Here is a 19,611-nt window from a genome sequence, read left to right as displayed (position 1 = left end):
GACAACCACATTTTAATATATGTTGCCCTGAGCTTGTTACAGGAAGAGTGGGAATCCACAGAAAAAGAGGAAGGTCGCTGTAGTTGTAGTGAACTTTGCAGAATAGTTTGTGGAATATACCCATAATAAATTATCCTTTCTTTTGGGGAGGAAGCTGGAAAGCAGGAAGTGATAATGGACAGGTTCTAGCAAGACTAGATTGGATTCGTTGTTCAAAAATGCACCGTTTTGTTGACTTGCTGGGGAGGTGTGCCACACTATGGCTGGGGAGCTGTCAAGTTCCCAGGGTCTTGATCAAGAAGAATGATGCTGCTCTTTTAAGTATGGCTTCATAGTGTCTGCATATGAAGCTATGTGTTGATGATGTGGTCTATAGTAATCTTCTGGTTTTAAGATTATATTTCTAAACTCATTTATTTTTTTTATTTTCAACACTAAGGAAAGGAGGTAAAAGAAATTGGGCTGTAGCTGTTCCCCTGGTAGGGTTCATGGCAATTATTGTAGGAAATGGGAAAAACAAGATGCTGAAGATGCTACTAGCTAAAAATACTTTGGCCAGCTTGGATTTAATTTATTCTGTGAGTGGAAAAGGAGGATACTGATATGGACTGTGATAGTGCTAAATTTAAAGGTTTCACTTTATACTGGAGGTGAGGGCTGGGGGCTGGTCTCTTATAAAGGAGTTCATATAATGAAGGTCTGTAATTGTTTTGAGCCTATAGAGTGTTGATGATTTCACCTGAGTGTATCACACCAAGATGACTTCCATTTCTAGTACAGTGTGGTCAAAGTAAGACCGTTTGGCAGCTACTCTTTTAACAGCAGTATTTAGTAGCCAAACTTAGTGCATTATAATCTGACAGGTCTACTTTACTGTGCTAAAGCTTTGGTTGAATTTCCATACTTGACCTTAATTCATCTGCTTCTCCAAGAAAGCTGAGAATCTGAATCAAGGGTATGTATATAATGACAGACAAAGTATTTATATCATCTGTGTGCTCTGTGAAGTCTGTGCAAATACGAAGTAACAGGGAATCAAAAATGATCTTATTTTCCTGTAAAACTTGAATAGGTAGCAGCTTTTTTGGTAGGTGTGTTCAATTTCACATTTGTGATGAATTATGTAGTCTGCTCAGTTGAATTGAGGCACCTGGGCTGGTGCTTTCCTGGTCTGTGCAGAGAATCTCAGTCTTGGGGCTGAATGTCATGGCAGTGAGTCCTTGCTGATGAGCTTAGTCGTATGCCGTTCTGGAAAAGATGCTTAGAGACTGGTGTGTAGCATCCAGAGTATATACATGTTCACACACTTGTATCTGGTGAAATCAGCTGGCCATAGGTGCCAACTTAAAACTTTGAGATTAAATCATTTACATGGTAAGAGAAGTTTCTGTAGCATATATATACTCTTGGGAAAATTGTTACTTTTGGGTTGCTTTGGCTTGATGTTTCCCTTGGAATTGTGTCAGACTGGAGCCCAGTTGTGGTTGTGGCTTGTGGTTTGGTACAATGCGAAATGTCTGCGACACTTGCACAAATGAAGGAAAGCGATTTTCTAAGGATATGCTAGTGACTTGGATCACTTGAAATTAAGAAAAATCTTGCTTGTAAAATGGGGACTTTAATTTGTGGTATATACTTTTATTGGGAGTGGCCCGTCTTTCCTCCCCCTTTCAAGCACTAAACTTGTTTACTTCTCACTGTATTTCTTCTTCTAGCTTCTGTCCCAGATGCCTAATAATTGTAGAGCCTGAGCTGCTGAGTTGTCTTTTATCTTTTGTTTCTATCTGAGAGTCTGTGACTGAGGTAAGAAGCCAGCCCTGACTCCTTGGCCTGCAGGGATGTTCCATGCAAGGCTTTGTTCACAGGTTTGATCTACTTTCTCTCTCTTGCCTTTGGCTGTAAAGTGTCTGGAGTTTGCTACAACTGAAGCAGCCCTTATAGGAGGAGGTAACTTCCTGAGGTTATTTCTCACATCTTGAATGCTTGGGTGTATTTAATAATTCCTCAGATACCATTGCAAATTGGTAGGATAGCACTGATGAGAAACAGCCAAAGGTACGCTGTCAGGCACAGGTCACTGGTTTCAAAGGGCTCGTTAGTGCTGGTTTTGCCCCATTGTATGAAAAAAAGGAGTTTGTTACCTAGTGAGGTCCAGCATTCTGTTTGAAAATCACAGAAGCCAAAGTTGAATTTTTGAGGGCTGCTGAACAACTGTCAGGCAAATTTGAACAGAAGTGATTTTCTGACATGTGCTGTAGTCTGGTTTCAGTCACCATCCATGTGTCATTTACCTGCACAGGATAAAGGGGGACCCTTGGTCACGGTAATGCCAGAGGCTGCAGAAATCGTAGTTCTCTGTTTTGGTCCTAACACTCTGGTTCTGCACCAGCAGGACAGCACATGGAGCACTGGAGTCTTGCTTAGATTTCATTTTGGGTCTGCCTTTCTATTTGGTATGTGCATCTATCTGGAACTTGATATAGGTCTGGATAAAATTTGCGATAGCTTCAGTGCATTTATTGCTCTGAATAAGTTGTATATTCAGAGCAATAAATAAGTTCTTGCTGTATAAGCTCTTTGTTTTCATTGTACTGCTGTGATAAAAGGTCTTGAGCAACATCAATGGTAGAAATATTTTGTAGATGCTTTTATAATCAGAAATGTACAAAGTGTATCAGGATAGCTGTTTCAGCCTAGATACGTAGTTGAAGCACAGCCTGTAGCAAGGTGTTGTGCCACATGTAGCTTAGGCAAGATGATGGTGTGAAACAAGTTATGTCAGTGAATTGTTTTACCAGGGATTTTAAGTATGAAAAGCTGGTACAAAGTAACACTGTGTCCAACACTACTACAGTTACAGAAGCTTCCTTAGTGGTAAGGAAGCATCACTGTAGTGACCTGAGTAATGTGACATACAGACTATCATTGCACCCTGACACTTCTTTGTTGGGAAGGACGTGTAGAAGAGTTTAATAGTAGACTTCTGAGTGCTAGCTTTTAAGCTCTCAGCCTGGAGACGACTAGATCCCGTTTTCCAAAATCAGTCATTCATTCTATGGTCTGCCTTTCCTAGGGATCCTTCAGCTGTGAATAGGGATGAGAAATAGAGCTGCATAAGCTCTTTTGACAAAATGCTGCTTCTTTCTTTCTTTCTTTCCTTCCCACATTTCTTAACTTAGTTGTGCATCATAGTTGGAAATGCATGTACTGTAAAATCAAGATCCTAGAAAATCCCATCATGTGAAGGTTGTGTGTAATCGCTTTGTGCTGCTTTAAATGACTGTGGTCTATCTACTCTGTTTTAAAAACATCTGCAACTCCAGTGCCTTGCTGTTGGAGAAATGGTATAGCAGATGAAAAATAGTGTACTTGAGCAGGGATTAATTGTCAAAACTAACATCTATTAGTATAGTATAAAGTATGCTCAGCAGGATTTTTATATGTATCTATGTACGTGTACACACACAGAGTCTTAACAATCAGATGGTACCTTTGCAAGATGATAATGCTATCCAGATTTTCCAGAAACACTGCCATGAAGGCCTAGGGTACATATTTATTTAACATGTATATTTTTTACCTTGTCTTAAGATGTCTTTGTGCAAACATCAGATTCTAACACTGAAACTTCAAACAGATCTCACTCTATAAACACTTGTACTAGCCTATATTTAGTCCTTATTAAGATTGAGAAGTATGCTGTTGTGTGAGTAATTCTTTGACATTACTGGGAAGACTTGTAGTGTAATAAAATAAGGACAGAAATGTGAAGCTAACCCCAGCTCACACTTTTACTGGTTACTTGCTATTCAGCCAATGCTCAGGCCAGGACAAGCTTTCATTAAAAGTGAGGATTTGAGCTGTGGTATTCTGAGGGTGCCGTACTACATGAGAATCCAGCATTGCCCCAGATATTCTTGCCTCAGGATATGTAACCTGTGCCACCTTTATGTACAAAGTGGACTTAAGTGGCTGTAGAAGCTCATTTGAAGCACCCTGTAAAGTAATTAGGGGGAGCACGGAATAAAATAGTTTGCAAAAGTGTTGGCTAGGTTGCAGGATAGGCTTCTTTAACAGACTTCACTCTTTAAGGACAAATGGGTGGATTGAGATAATTTACGAAAAATTGTTGACATGGAGTTATACATCCAGTTGTGACAGGAATTAGCTAAGGTTGCTTCTTGGAAATTGCGTAGGACAGGAATGATTTTGGGGTCACATGTCCACAAAAAACGTTTAACTATGGAACTGGCTATTGTCACTGTAGAGCTATATCCAGAACATGAGGTGGGTTGGAGGAATGTGTCAAGGGATTTTTTTATTCCTTCATGGGGGAAAATCTCTGTAGGAAATTGTCACTTGCTGTCTTAGTTACCCTTACTGCTGAGTATTAACTCTTGTAGGGAAGAAAAGCTGGTGGGTTTTCAGAAGAATTGTCCTGTGCACATGTATTGGCCTTCCATCCCGCCCACCTCCCCATGATGGACTTAAATAATAGAGTTCTGGGGTGTGATGGGGATTGTAATGGGCAAGTTGAGTAGAGGGATGAAATGTTTCTGTCTACAACTAACTTGGGCAGCTGTAGTTTTAAGTACTTAAGAGGTTGGTTTTTTTTTTTCTTTTCTTGAAACCAAAGGTAGGAATTAAGATTTTCCACGCTTGTAAGGAAGAAGGGGAAGCAAAGTCAGGTGATAAAATGCTTTTGCATAAAGATATATTTGTAATGTCCGTACTGAAGGTTGCTTTTGCTATTTGTGTAAACTCTGCATTATCCAATGTAAGGGTAGCAATAATGTCATGAGAGGACAGGCTTTTGAACTAACTCTTTAATAAAATTTTCAGTAGTTCCAGATTATTTTTATTGCTTTAAATTTTTAAACATGTTATTTTTCTTTGAACAGCAATAAATACTACAGATCTGAAACCTGAAAAGTTAAGGTTATAAACAGAGAACTTCATTGAAGTTTGTTAAGGAGTATTATGTATGTCTATTCTTAGGGATTTGCCCAGTGTAAGAACATTTCCAGTCTTTGCTTGAACTACTTTGTATGTAGGGAAACAGTTTTAGATTTCATTAAGGTGCTGGCATTGCACTGAGGACACAAAGTCAAAGGAAGTCATCTGAGATCTTGGGAGCGTTTCTTCCTGTTGTACTGGTAATGGTCATTCAAATCAAAGGGATGACTGGAATTTGGAGTGCCTCTCGTCCTAAAAGTCTTTCTTCCTCTCTTTTTTCCTCCCAGAGGAATCTCTGAAGTGCAAATAACACTCCTTCAAAACTTGTGTTGCTTTTGATTGCTTGTGTTGTGTTTTAGTTGAAGGTTGATGGTGATTTGGATGTGGTTCCAGTACAGTATTTTAAAGCCTACTGTAATACGGTATTGCACAACTAAATGATGGTACTGCACATATTTCTGCTGAAACTTAGTCTTGAAAATGCTGGGGTTTTGGCTCAGTTGTTAAATGGAGCATAGCAGGAAAAAATTGAGATTACAGGAATGCAGTAACTAATGGAATGTGATTTGATTTTTGTTTTGTTTTTTAAATACAGGGGCTGCAATGCATGTAGTGCTGCACCTTCATACAAATTGGACATAACACATTTAGATGTGTCTAAAATTGTTTTGGATAGGCGTTTGTTTTAGTATTCCACCAGTTACTTGTAGGCATTTAGAATTTATAGGCCTTGTTGTATCTGTACTGGTTTTGTGCATGTTAATAGCAAACCTCTGAAGATTTCAGGGAGTAAATAAATGCAGGAGAAGCCCTTTGTGAGGAAGAGGTGATGATCTGAACCTGACTTGTGAAGAACTGGGTAGGAGTTGAGAACACTCTCAGCAGCTGCTAGCATAAGGAGAATGACAGCATTATTTAGGGAAGTCGATACCTTTTAGAAGTCTTTTTTTATTAAAACCACTGTAAATTAGGGTGATACTACACTTTTTAATCTGGTGACATTAATATCCTTTAAATGCAAGTAAGTAAATTGAACAAGTTTATGAAACATGCCAAAGTAGCTATGGAGCAAAGTTAGATTTGGTCACTCATTGGTATTTTAAAGGCTGCCCTGTTCTGACATAGTGTCAGAAAGTAGCATCTCAGTTCATGATCATGTAATTTCAGGCTGTCCAAGAGACAGTTTAAATGACTGCTGTCATGTCAGATATTGTGCTGGAAATAGTTATAGCTATTAGTTCAGAGCTGCCATTTAAATAGCTGCTCTTGAAGGAAAAGAAGCTCTTGCTTATGCAGTGGGACTGTTGTTGCATAGCAACTACTGTGCTGAAAGCTTAAAATCAGATGCTCCCTTGCAGTTCAGTGTGCCCTGATAATGCTTAATTTATCTGGGCCTGGCACTGCCTTTATCACAGTAGTGGATGTCTTTCATTAGTGTACTTGATAATGTCTGTCACGTACACTTTTCTTTTTTCCCCCAAGCTTAGAACTGTGTGGTATCATGAGGTTTTTAGTCCTGTTTCTTGAAGGCTGAGACCTCAATATGATTAATCATATTGAACCAAGTTTGAGAGAGTCAGAGTTAAGGCATCATGGTCTGGTAGAAGGAAAGGAAGCCTGTCACACCTGTCATCTCTCTGATGGACAGGCAGGCCTCTATTGTTCTGAGTGGTGGCTGTGGGTTTGCAAGTGAACAGAGATAAATGTTTGGCTATCTGGCATGTCTGTTGCTCCTAACTAATGGTAGCAAAGGATGTTACAGGTGGATAATGTATTTGAGAGTACTATGGGCAGACTGGGAAATAGGTAGAGAAGGAAACCAGTTCTAGTGAGAAACAAACTTTTGTTTGCTTAGTTGCTGCATTTGGTAGTTGAACTGTCTTACGAAGAAAGACCTGAAGGAAACTTAAGAAGATATAGAGTCCTGACCTATGTAAGTTGCTTTGAAATATGCTTTGTATGAAAACAACATTTTTCCACCCCTTAAAGCATTCTAATACATACTGAAGTGTATGTTCTCATGCCTGTACTTGATCCTGAGAATGCCAGAATAATTTATCATCATTTTCAGTGAGCATGTTCATGTACTTGCCTGTGTACAGGGTTTGACTTCAGATGTGCTGTGCTCAAATTTAGACTTTAGTGTAAAACTTGCTTATGAAAGGGCCGTATTCAGAGATGCTGAAGAATCTGCTTCAGTAGCTGTTAATTAAATACCTACCTCAGCCAGGGCTTTGTGGGTAAATAACAGCATAGAATCAGTATTTAATACTGTGAGGCTTTGAAAATAGACCTCATTTTCTGTGTTGATAATTTAGGACTATCTAGATGCCATTTTGAGATGGAACACTTACTAGCACAGATCTTTGTAAAGCATTCTGTTGTGTTAACCTTGCAGTAACACATATAGTAACACAGACACACTGCATCTCCTGCTTTGGTTTAATATAGTAGTGATATAATCCAGGCCTCTTCCTCCTGCTTCAGTAGTTCTGGATATACCAGACCAAAGTAGTCTAGGCTGATTTTAACTACAGGAAACCTTATTTTGTTGGCATTTTATATATAGTATTTTCTTGGTTCTGTTATGCAGTTCTTTTCCTAAAGAACAGATTCTGAGTTCTGGATAGATATTAAGATGTAGTAGGTTGTTACTGCATAGGGTTACATTAAATATGGTAGGTTTTTAAACTAAGATGATATGTTGGGTAAATTTATTACGTTCTCCTCTTTTATAATCTATTATAAGATTATTCTGCGTTCATTATGAAATTGTGAGTGGCATTTATTGGATTTTATCTAGGTTTAGATTAAAATGAATTAAATTTGCAATGTATTTTAACAGTTCTTTTAATTAAAGAAAATTTTTCTGTACTGACTATATAAAATGGTCCTCTGTATTTAACTGAATGGATTTATTTCTGATTGCTCTTTTGGTCAGAATCTTACAATAAATAGCTATTGTTCCTTCATACTTTGACAATTTACACACAGAAGGGAGGTATTAACCATTTTCTACTTTTTCGGTTCCAAGTCATTCTACTAATCTCCAGTGCATTAATCATTGGATAGAAATAGTTGAAAAATGCAAAAGAGGTTGTTGTACTGCGGCAGATTTTTCAGCACTTTGTCAAACACCAGTTCCAATACTTAATCAGGGACTTCCATCACTGAATATTTATTCAAGCTATTAAAATAACTTCACTTATAATAAATCTTAGCCCAGTTACCAGTTGCCATCATTTTATACTTTGCATTTTTCTTTAAATAAAGTGCAAATTAAAGTAAGTACCAGTTATTAATGACTATGTGAGAGACTGGAAAGTTTATCCAAGTGGAGCTGTATTCTGTAATTCTTATTAAGTAGCTCTTGTGTGAGTCATCTGAAATGCTCTTCTGTAAGTGTTGCAGGAACTTGCCCATGATAATTGGTGTTTTTCTTGTATTAAAGCATCTTTTTATATCTTTGTATGTGAAATTTGCCTTGTGCTTCTGGAAGTTCAGATGACTTCCATCTTCTTAATGAACTGTAAATGGTTAGTTGCCTCTTCAAAGGGGATCTTTATTCCCACCCCCTGTTTTTACTTCATTACTTACTCCAATTAATCGCTGTTAGTTCGCACAGGTTTTTTTTCTTGGGAATTATAAAAGGTCCATGAGGTTAGGAAGTAACATAGTGAAGAGCAGCAGTATTTTTTTTTTGTTTCTCTATTCATTCCAGGACACCTAAAGGAGATGTTTAAATATAGGGATTTGTCAAACACCAGTTTGCCTAAAACTCTTAGATTTTAGGCTTGATAAATATGCAGGTTTTCTTTACAGAAGGAATTCCAACCAAAAGATGTTGTCTCTTTCATATGAAGTAACTCAGTACATGTGCAGTGTATCTAACATGTACAGTGAATACAGCTTATAATTGTTAGTGTTCATTATGTTTAATTTTGAGTTAAATTAACCAGAAAACTGGTGTAGGACCACCAGGAGCCTGAATCCTCCTAGTTGGATTTGCTGTGATAACTTGTAACTTCAGGGAGGTTAAAAGTGGTATCCTGAGTTGGAGTAACTATGATAATGTTTATGTGAACACACATCATGGTCACACTGCTGTGGTTGTGATAGTCTAAGGGCATGAGTGAGAAGTCTGTAGGTAGAGGTAGCATATTGTACTGGTCCAGCTAATACAATTACAATAGATGTGCTTTGAGGTGCATAAGGCCCTTTTGAGGTCTGTAAAAGAAGCAGTAAAATTGAAAGTGGTAGAGCAGATTTGAATAATTGCTCCCAAGTTTCAGTAGAGACTGATCAAAAAGACCATCTGGAAGAAGATATGGTATTTGGAGCAGGGGAGGATGCTAATGAGAAGTGATAATGCTCATCTCCTGTGGGGAACAGAAGACACTGTAAAATGCATGTTAGCCATGTGGGATTCCAAAAGATGTTACAGTGTACCATAAAGCCAAAATAAAAGTTTGATAGCTTTTTTAGTGTTGTGTACACATGACAGCTGAGATGCTTTATAATTCCCTCTTAAGGATCTGCTCTGAAGTTAGACTTTGAATAGCAGTGTCTTAAGAAATACTAGTAATGTGTTCTCTGAATAAGAAAATGTGCCCTTGGTATCAGAGTTCATATAGAGATTTACTTTTGCCTTTCTACCTGTCCCAGAGGCATCTGGTACACTGGATGAAGCGTTCTGGAGGGTTCAGAAGTCTTGATCTTCTACTGGGAGGAATATAGATTGTAACTGTGGTGATGTGTTCCCGGGTGGTGGTAGTGGGGGAAAATCTGTGTCTGTTCAGTAGATAGTCTGTGGTGAGTTGACTTCTCATTTCAGTGGAGTTGGCAGTGAGGGTGAGGAAGTTGTTTAGAAATTAGGTGGGATGGTTTTAGAGAAATGTCTTAAAAATAATACTTCTAATCAGTGATACCTGGTAACATAAATATGTTTACCTTTTTGTAGTAAAGCTACCTTTTGTGGCTTGGTTTAGAAGTTCAAAGGGAATCTCTTAAATTTTATCTAAAGCCATGTTACCTGTGTGTTTGTTACAGTAATTTAGCTAATGACTTCACCAAATGCTTCTGTTTGTGGTTTGGGTAATCTTCAGTCTACTTTGCTACTGAACATCTGAAGGGAGTAATAATGAATCAGCTGTTACCTTTCCCCTTTTTCTTGTTGATGCTGACAAATGGAAAAACACATGGGTGTTATGTAGAAGACTTGAGTTAAATGAACATAAATTGTTCTGTTGAGACCTGTCTTCAGGGATCTTTTTTCTTCTTACCATAATTTTGACTAAAAGGAGGCAAGGGGCCTCATACTGTGGTTGATCTGTTTGAACAATACATAGATAGTGTCTGCAGACAGTGTTCATGTTCTCTAATGAGGCTGGAATGCCAGAGCTATTGTGGAAACTAGAAACAGCATCGGTTGTTTGAAGAACTTTCTTTTTGGCTTTTATAGTTGTATGGATAATATTCCTAGTTGTAGAGAAAATATGAGATCTTCCAGAAGTATGTTAACACTCTTTAAAGCAGTATTTTGATTATGGCAATTTACTCTTTACATGTAATTAAATGTTCTGTAGTTGTTCTGTGGAACATGATGAAAAGCTATAGCTTTTTCTAGAAATCTTTTAATTTTTATAGTTTTTTGAAGGTTTAAGGGTTAGATGGACAAGTTTGTATGTCCCTTAACTAGTGATCAACTTCTCATTTTCTTTATTTCTGAGGCTTCCTTTACACTGCAGTTTGCTGCCAAAGAGTCCCATTGATACTCAGATGTTCCCACAAAATCCAGTTGTTCCAAGTCACTTGACAGTGTTAAACTTTAATACTGATGTCATATCTAAATATATTTTAGTCAGATATGGTCCAACTACTCTTCCAGTCCCTGTGGCAGTATCATTAAAAACCAACCCCCCAAGATGTGTGCTGTGGTCTCTCAGGGAGCTATATATTTGTTCTCTACTTAAGATGAAAATAGGGATGAAAATAGGTTCAGTTCCCTTAGCAGAGACTTAAGTTTTTTATGAAATGCCACTTGATTTTGATCCTCTGTGAATAATAATAACCTGGCTTAATCACAGGAAATGTGTTGTAAATTGTTTATATATTTAGTTATTTGGAAGTGTGTTTGCAGTATGGTTAGGGATCATGTCTAAGATTGTTGAAATGGAGACAAATCACCTAATGAATCACAAGTAGAAATTGGGCTGGAGCTGATTAGATCCATTGCATCTGTGAAAGCAACTTGTATATTTGGCAGACTGTCATGAATGCATTTATTGAAAGAGACAGTATTGCTTTACAGTAACATATTTTCAAGTTGTACACAGTTTAAGTGAGGATTTCTTCTAGGTGCCTTTTCTCTCAGGACAGATGTGTTAGCTTATCAGAAATGTCTTCAAAAAGGCCAGATTTCGAGTATTTGTATTTAGATATCTATATAAATTTGTCGAGTTAAACAGAATCCTGAGGCTCAGGACTATCCCTGCTCATAACTTACTCTGGTATGTCATGTTGGTTGTGGCCTCTTAGCTTGAATCAAGTAGGTCCAGAATGGTGCAGGCAGGTGGTAGAACATAGATGTATTTTGCCAGTCTTTTCTGTTCTGTTTCATCTTATTTTGATCATATCCACAGTTAAATGTTCAAACTCTGTCTTTTAAATAAATGCAAATTGACAATATACTTTGAAGGAACTTCTTACAATGCGAAACATTTATTTAACAGTACATACATGCTTATTTCTAGGAGAAGGAGCTACAGCTGAAGTTTCCTCATCTTTTGTGATTCTGTCTGTATGTGCTCTAGTAGTACTGGTAATATTGCTTGCAAACTGTGCTTCCTGCTGTAAAGACCCCGAGATTGATTTCAAGGTAAGCATCTGAAGTTACAAATGTATATACAAGTGGCATTCCGATATCCAGAATACTTCCTTGATGATTTGTGATAATGCACGGCAGTTAGTGACACTTCAGTGTCTCTGTACATTCTCTCTTCTGAAATAGCCAGCAACTGTATTTCCACATGCTGCAGAGTCTTGCTGCAACCATTTATTTTCAGTACTTGGACCATGCTGCAGTAAGGAACTTTAATGTCTGTTCAAAGTCATTACAAGCCCTCAGGATCAGCAGTGAAAGTGTACCCTTGTGACAGTTTAGCTGTGAAGAACCTTTTTGTTGTTGTTCTGCATATTCTTTTGTCTGTTTTAGTGTGCTGACAGGGTTTAAGACACTCCTTTTGCATAAGAATAGTGAAGATACATATCAGCTGTAGCAAAACCCTTGAGAAATTGTTATCATCAGAGAAGCAGTTACTTTTGGAACATCAGTTGTTGGTGTTCCTAAAATTGAGTTTTGCTCTCATTTCTAAATGGAGAAGATTTGGCCTGGGTAGTGGATGTTAATTCCTTCAAAGCCAGTGATAGTATGTAAAGTGAAAAACAAAACCCTAAAAAAAACCCCCCAAATGCACCAATCTGCCAAACCCTCTCCCCCCAACAAACCCTAACAAAGTAACAAGCCACCTGTTTTTACCGAAAGCAGTACTTGATACTTTAACCTCTTCTAATCAGTAATAAGTTGAAACTAAGGATTAGAAAACAAAATTTGTTACTGTCCTTGAAAAATAGCTAAGCCTCTTTCACATTGCTCATTCAAACGGAAAGAAATGTATTAGTACTAATTTTAAGACAAAGATCAGCTTGTTTACTGAGATTTCTTTTTTCAGGAATTTGAAGATAACTTTGATGATGAAATAGATTTTACACCTCCAGCAGAAGATACTCCATCTGTTCAGTCTCCAGCAGAAGTGTTCACTCTTTCAGTTCCCAATATTGCTTTACCAACTCCCTCCCAGTTTCCATCTCGCTCAGGTAAAACACTTTTTTAATGAAAAAACAAAAGTAGACAGTTTCAGTGTCAAAAATGGAGAGTGGATGATTGTTTGACTTTACTGTAACAAATTGTTACATACATATAGATAGAGTTATATTTTGTAGGATACAGGATAAAATGTGAAGTATTACTTCAAAAATCTTAACTTACAGCAGGCTGCCACGTAAATTAGTTTAAGAGAATGAAACTAGCTTAAATAAACCCCTCTGGAGTACTTCAGATATGCCTCTCTATACATAAAGGGTTTGAAGTAGTCTAGGGTATTGGTGACTTCTGTTCTTCAGTGGTTTTCTTCATGGCTAAGTTGTCATTGGATTTTAGTAGTCAGCCTCAAGTGGAAGCAAGAGTGAATCTTCTCCTTTACTGCAGTGCTACAGTTTCACCTGCATTGCTTTCTTAATGCCACTGTAGACTTTTCATGCTGTAAATGTCTTGTTGTTAAAACAGAGCACTAGATTTCTTTTTCCTTATGTGGAAGGTTTCTTGGAATGTATTTTTTAAAATACAGGTTTTGTAAGAGAAAACAAGCATCTGAAATATTACAAGTACAATTTAGCATAAAGTAGCAATTCTCATGTTACACTACTTCACATTTTTACATACATTGCTTCTATTGCTTAATTATAAGATTTTCAGGGAAGCTTCTATTAAAATTTCTGTACCTACAGATTCCAGGAAATTGCCAGTGTGCCTTTAATACAAAAAGAGCTTGTACTCCTCAGTGTTTTCATGAGTGAGAGAAAATCCTCTGTGAAGAAATTAATGTCAGCTCTTCTACATTGCCAGAGCTGTTAAAGCTGTACTTTCTGTCATCAGAGTTATTTTGCCAGAAATAAGGCAGTGTACTTGAGTAAGGTACTCTGGTGAAGATACAGCTCTACTGATACAGCTCCTAAGCCTACTCCATGCTTAGGAGCATGTTGACAATGCTCTTTATACATTATACAGCTATAGCTGTTCCAGTAAAAGGATACTGGTGTAAATGTAGTTTGTGGACATAAAAATGTGGGCTAGAATTCTCAGTTAGACAAGTAGTAGTAATAAAAAGTTGTTGTGCTCCTCTATTTATTAATGTTCCTAACCAATTAGGCAGCAGAGGGATAAACAATGCTGAGTCTCCTCTATTACGTAGAGTTTGCTGGTGTTACTGTCCATCCTCTGTCAAGATCTGGGTCTTGTTTTCTGTCCTTTCCCTCTCTGGGCTCTTTATGTGAAGTATTTTTAGTCAGAAAATGTCCTCCTTCCAGATGGTAGCTATAAGTAGGGCAGTTGGGCTGAAAAATGAAGCAGTCAAACCTCTTCTCTTAAAATGGTAACTATATAACTATAAATGTTAAGATGTACAAGCAGTGAATGATGTCTTGGTTTTTGTGCTTTTATTTGTCTAGGAAGCTTTAGGTTATTTGCCATATCTAATGATACATTTTTGTATTGGAATTAGAACTCAGCCCTTTTTGCTTTCTTACTGAATATGTTAAAAAACTAGAAGTTTACATTTTGTAAGGAGACTCACTGTTTTTGTTGGGGGGTATACTGTAGTATGGTTTAGAAGCTGCAGTTGATAGAAGTTTCACTCTAATGCTGTAGTCACATAACCTTCGTGCTTCATGTATGTCTAACTAGGTTTTGTTGTTTGGTCTGAATGTAGTCCTGTAACTGGGAATAAATAATGTAGGAGCTCGCACTGTTTCCTCAACAGTTGGTAACTCTGGCCATCTGAGTGGTTTGATACATGTTGCATTTGTTTCATTGTGTGTGACAGATGGATCAAAGCCTCAAGTTGCACGTCAGAGTCTAAACTACATCCAGGAAATTGGAAATGGCTGGTTTGGAAAGGTGAGAAGTTCTCTTTTAATATTGTACTACAATTTGAGTCTTATTCCTAATGGGTAAGGTGACTATTTCCTTTATAATGGTACTCTAAAGAAAAAAAAAGGTAATAACATAAGAAAAACTGAAACTGGGTATTTCCTTGCATGAACTTTTTAGCTTTAATCACAGCACTGATCAGTGATTAGTGATTCTGTGATCACTAGTGCTTCTAGTGATCAGTGATCTCACTAGTGATCAGTGCTTCTTTAATTTACACATAGTTTCTGACTACAGTTACTTCCTGGGTAGACACTTCCCTTCTGTGTGTTTCAATTAGTACATTCCTGTTATTACCAGTTCTTTCAAGGGAAAAAAATCCTAAGTAAATAAGTGGTCTTCACTAGAAAACATGTTTTCTGGAAGTTTGTGTAGATCAGTTGTTAAGGTTTATTAAGTATGGCTGTTAATTGGCAAGGCTCTGTAGGTATTGACAACGAAAGATCTTTCTTGCAGCATGTTTTTAGCTCTTGTTTTTCTTGCAGGGAAACTCCTTTTTTTTTTTTTTTTTGCCTTTTGGTTAAGGACACAATGGTTATGTTCTTTCTTTTTTTTTCAGGTTCTGCTTGGAGAGATCTACACAGGCACTAGTGTAGCTAGGGTAATAGTGAAGGAGTTGAAGGCAAGTGCAGGTCCAAAAGAGCAAGAACAGTTTATAAGAAATGGAGAACCATACTAGTAAGTAATGATTTACAGCTTGGTTAACTTGCACGCTTCATACTACTGCATGTGGCTTAGGGTTGTTTCTTTTCAGTGATACTGTCTCTGCTGCCCTGCCTTGTAACAAAATGCTTGTCTTTAAAAAGTGGAAAACAGTCTATCCAAAGTGAGCAAAAGTTGAGTTTTCTTAGAAATAAAAATTAGGTCTTTGCTTAAATGCATTTTGGTAGTTATTGCTCATGAGTGAAAAACACACTTGGTTTAGTTTATCAGATTTTCTTCTACAGCTGCTTGGAACAAACTCCCAATGCTGCAAACTAGCCTTCCTTGCCTCTGTGAACTGAGGTTTAACATCTGTACTTGGCTTTCCTGTTAGAAGCCGGGGAACTGGCAAGGATTTGTCTGTTGTCAGATACACATTATTTTTCTTCACAGTTCCCTTTTTGAAAAAATTAATTGATAAAAACTACTTTGGCTCGGGCAGTTTGCCAGGAGGCTTGTGCACCGAAAACCCTGCCTGAATTACAATCCAGGAGAAGCCTACAATTGAGAAAGGATCGATCTGACTGGAAGTGCCAATAAAGAGGATTGTTTGGTGTTCTTTCTCTTGTATTATGCTTGAAGGATACTCATTCCCAGGGGTTGAATTTTTGTATACTAGAAAGGAATTTTGCGTATGAGAGGGAATGTAACTTCTCTTGATAGTGAGAATTCTCTGAAGAGCTAACTGCCAAAAGTTAATGGCTTTTGTAGATGACTGGAAAAGAGGGGACTGTTGGAGTTCACTAGACATACCTCACAATGTGATTTACCTTGCCTGACTATGCTACAAGTGAATGGTCACAGAGAGCTTTCTATTCTTAATGCTTTTTAATGTCCTAGTTATATTTGCATCTAGGCTTAAATTGTTGGCAGTTGTCAGAAGAAAAAAAAAATCATTCCTTCTGCTGTATTGACACAAGTGTTTTTTAAGCAATTATGAAGTATTAACTGATCTGGCTGGGAATTAACCTGGCTAAAGAAAAGGTTTAGCTTTTAGCCAGATTGGTTCCTTGCTGTAGTGTACAAACCAGTTGCGTGTGCTTATTTTTGGTATAAGGGTGGATGGGTGTGACTTTCTTGTGGCAGTGCTGGCTATTGCAGTTTTGAGATCCTCAGAGTTTCAGCTGCTTAGTGATAAGCTGCAGTAGTACAAAGGAGATACAAAGGTGCAAAATGGAATCTGTGGCTTTGGATACTTGCTCATTCTGTTTGTGCCACCCCCACCTGATGTTGTGTGTTGAAAGTTCTGTTAGGGATTTCAGTGTATTTTATTGCAAATAACATATACTTGATCTTTCCTGCTTTAACTGCATTTTTTTCATTCCAGCATTCTACAGCATCCAAATGTTCTCCAGTGTATTGGGCAATGTGTGGAAGCCATTCCTTATCTCCTAGTTTTTGAGTTCTGTGACTTGGTAAGTGCACTTATACAAAAGGCTTGCCATTGATGCAAATTGTATGTAGTTTATTTACTGCCCTTTGCTCATGAAATTATTATTTTCTTTCTGGGAAGTTTTTTTGAATAGCCAGAGTTTCAGAAGACTTTTTCTGGTTTAGAGACAGACTGCAATTGTAGTTCTTTGTTTATATTCTTTGCAGATGATCGTGTAAATTCTAGGTGCTGTGGAATGTTCTGAAGGGGGAAATAGCTGTTCTGTCTTTGATAATGGTTTTACTAGTCTCTTTCAGTCTGCGTACATCATGTAACAGGGAGCTTGGAGGGGAAAAGAGGTCATGGAAGGAAGCTTTTCATTGCAGTCCATTATCACTTGCACATGCCTGCATTACATCCTAAGTTCTGTTTGCTATCTGTGCAACCTTAATGTGCTTTTATTACCATTTCTATGGAAATGCTAATTGAGGAAAATTGACACAAGAATTTCCTCTCTTCTGCCTCCCTTCAGAGCACTCAAAGTGTTACCCATGCTGTGCAGTTTTGGGCTAAAATGCAATGCTAGGCTTACTTCAGAATCAGTAATGTGTATTCTAATAGGTAGAATTTTCAGTATCATCCTAGTCTCTTCCTGAGCCTTTCTGTTACTGCATTCTTCTTTTCCCTACTTATTTATCCTTCTTTTTCCTTTCCCTTCCCAAGCACTGCCTTAAGCTTCATGAACACCAAAAAGTATGGTGAAGGGTGTTCTCACTGCTTTGTGCTCTGCTGTTAGCACCACAAAGGCCACTGAAGATGGGCAGGATAGCTGAACAAAAAAACTTGCTCAGTCACTGCATTCCTGGGCATGTGTTGGAATTTACGTGGATGTTGTAAGAAAGGGGGTGGTATACATCTAGAAAAACTTTGAAATGTGCCCAGTGTACACAGTTTTCAGAGACTAAAATTTGGATATGGTGCTGGATCCTTGATCTGGAAAGGTATAAATTGCTTTATTTTAGAATGACAAATTATTAAAACCCAAACAAACTCAAAGTGGCTGTCTAAACATTGGCTCAGTAGCTGCTTTTAAAGTTTGTGATCTAGATATCATTTAAAGCAGAATTCCTTGGAAAGTGCCAAGATGGAAAGGAACTCAGAAGTACATTTATGTTGCTAAGAAATAAGTCTTTGAGAAGTAAGATAGTTTACATTCATAAAATTCAGCAAGCACCCTTTTTTACCAGCCTCTCTACTATAGAATTCTCCTTTAAACTCAGGTGCACAAATATTGGCACCAAAGTTCTTATTGCATCAGTTTCCTCAAGCAATATAAGTGAGTCAACATGAACATTTGAATTTTCATCAGTTAATCTGTGACCTTAACCGTATTTTTCATTACTGCTCTTTTGCTCAAATTTATTAGCTGTGCTGAATTAATGAGGCAGAAGTGCTGACAAAAATCATTCTTTTCTAAATGGAAGAAAGGCTTGAACTTCAATGACTGATCAAAGTAAAATGCTCCAGTTTTGCTAAGAGTTAAAAAGTAGGTGTCTAAGGTTAACCAGATAATGGGGTTTTTTTTTTACTTACCATTTGTTTAAGCCTCCTACTCAAATTGGAGATTCTTTAAAAGGACTCCTGAAAATGAATTGCATTTTATAGTCTTAACACATACACATCTAAATTAGATTTAAATGCAGCCATGGTTTTGAATAGTTAGGCCATTTAATCCAACTTTGGATTTGAAGACAGAGTAACTTTTAAAGATTGCCCTACTTAAAGTATACAGAAAAAAATAATATCCTTGTTTGATGCCTGATGATTAATGCCAGAAATTGTCATGATCCCGCAGAGTAATCTGGAAAGGATTTTACTTAAGGGGATAAAATAGGTTTTCACTTTAACTGCAGGCGGTAAGCTTGACAGCCAAAGTGGTAGTTTTATAAATTTGAATGTAGTTAGGTAATTTCTTTGGAATGGAACATAAATGTCTGTGCTGATTTCTATTCCAAGTGAGCTAAAACTTGTTTTTAGGAAATTATATATTACAGTGAGTTAAACATGACTTTCATTCTGAAAGTCTGGCTCACTTAAGAGTTCTTACTTGGTGGAACTGACTATCTCCTAGACATCATAGGATTTTACTCACTGTGCAGACAAATATGCAGCTGCTAGGCAGACAAAACAGTTCTCATTTGAAGGGTTTTATGCAGAGATTGAGACAGTGCAGTAAGTTAGCTCAGTATTGCTCTTTGTCATTAAATCCTTGTTTTAGTCCCAGGGCCTAGTATGGGAGGTAGTGCTGTTCGAGTGGGGGGAGAGGAGAGGTTTGAAGAAGGGAAAAAATGTAAGGGAAGGCAGACAGCACCATTTGTTTGGGGTTTTTTTAGTAGACAGGTTTTTAGTGGAATGTCAGTGCCCTGATACTTTAGAAGCTGCTTTTTATCACTGTGGCTGGGAATGGTGGTTACTTGAGTGTTTTAGGCTGTAAGTGATCTTGAAAGCTGGGTGCTGCTTTTGTACTTTCATTTTATCTGAAATGGGGCAAATCGGAGAGTATGAAGGTGCTTCCAAAATACACAAGAGTCTAAGAAACGTGGTCCTGTTTTGTTACTAGTAGGATAGTGCTATGCTAAAGCTCTTTACCTTGTGTTACTGGTGTTGTATCTTGTAGTAAGTGTGGTTAAAGCCTCTCCCAAATCTTCACTTGTGAAGCCAAGCCATCAATATGTATATACCACAATTTGTTTTAATCCCTTGTACTTGTGTGATTAAGAATTTGATGATTAAGAAAAAAGGTGGCAAATCCTAA

General features: G+C 37.6%; 1 protein-coding gene across 3 annotated transcripts in view; it reads left to right on the top strand.

Moving 5' to 3' along the window:
- Window positions 1-19,611, top strand: part of LMTK2 (lemur tyrosine kinase 2) — a 42,641-nt gene that overhangs the window by 2,635 nt on the left and 20,395 nt on the right. For 2 of the 3 annotated variants that reach the window (XR_009726082.1, XM_061357090.1), the window contains exons 2-6: window positions 11,709-11,833; window positions 12,687-12,831; window positions 14,616-14,689; window positions 15,282-15,400; window positions 16,752-16,839. Coding sequence is in view for 2 of the 3 variants with exons in the window: in XM_061357090.1 (XP_061213074.1) it covers window positions 11,709-11,833; window positions 12,687-12,831; window positions 14,616-14,689; window positions 15,282-15,400; window positions 16,752-16,839 (551 nt within the window). In the remaining variant the exon portion in view is untranslated. Of the gene's footprint in view, window positions 1-11,708; window positions 11,834-12,686; window positions 12,832-14,615; window positions 14,690-15,281; window positions 15,401-16,751; window positions 16,840-19,611 lie in introns of those variants that run through there. The other variant, XM_061357091.1, reaches the window with a different exon arrangement.

This window comes from Neopsephotus bourkii, unplaced genomic scaffold, assembly GCF_033783945.1.
Source record: "Neopsephotus bourkii isolate Nb327-2 ecotype Australia unplaced genomic scaffold, CSIRO-AGI_Nbou_v1 NB_882, whole genome shotgun sequence".
NCBI lineage: Eukaryota > Metazoa > Chordata > Aves > Psittaciformes > Psittacidae > Neopsephotus > Neopsephotus bourkii.
Note: the sequence above shows the minus strand (reverse complement) of the source record. Positions and strands in the feature narration are given on the sequence as shown.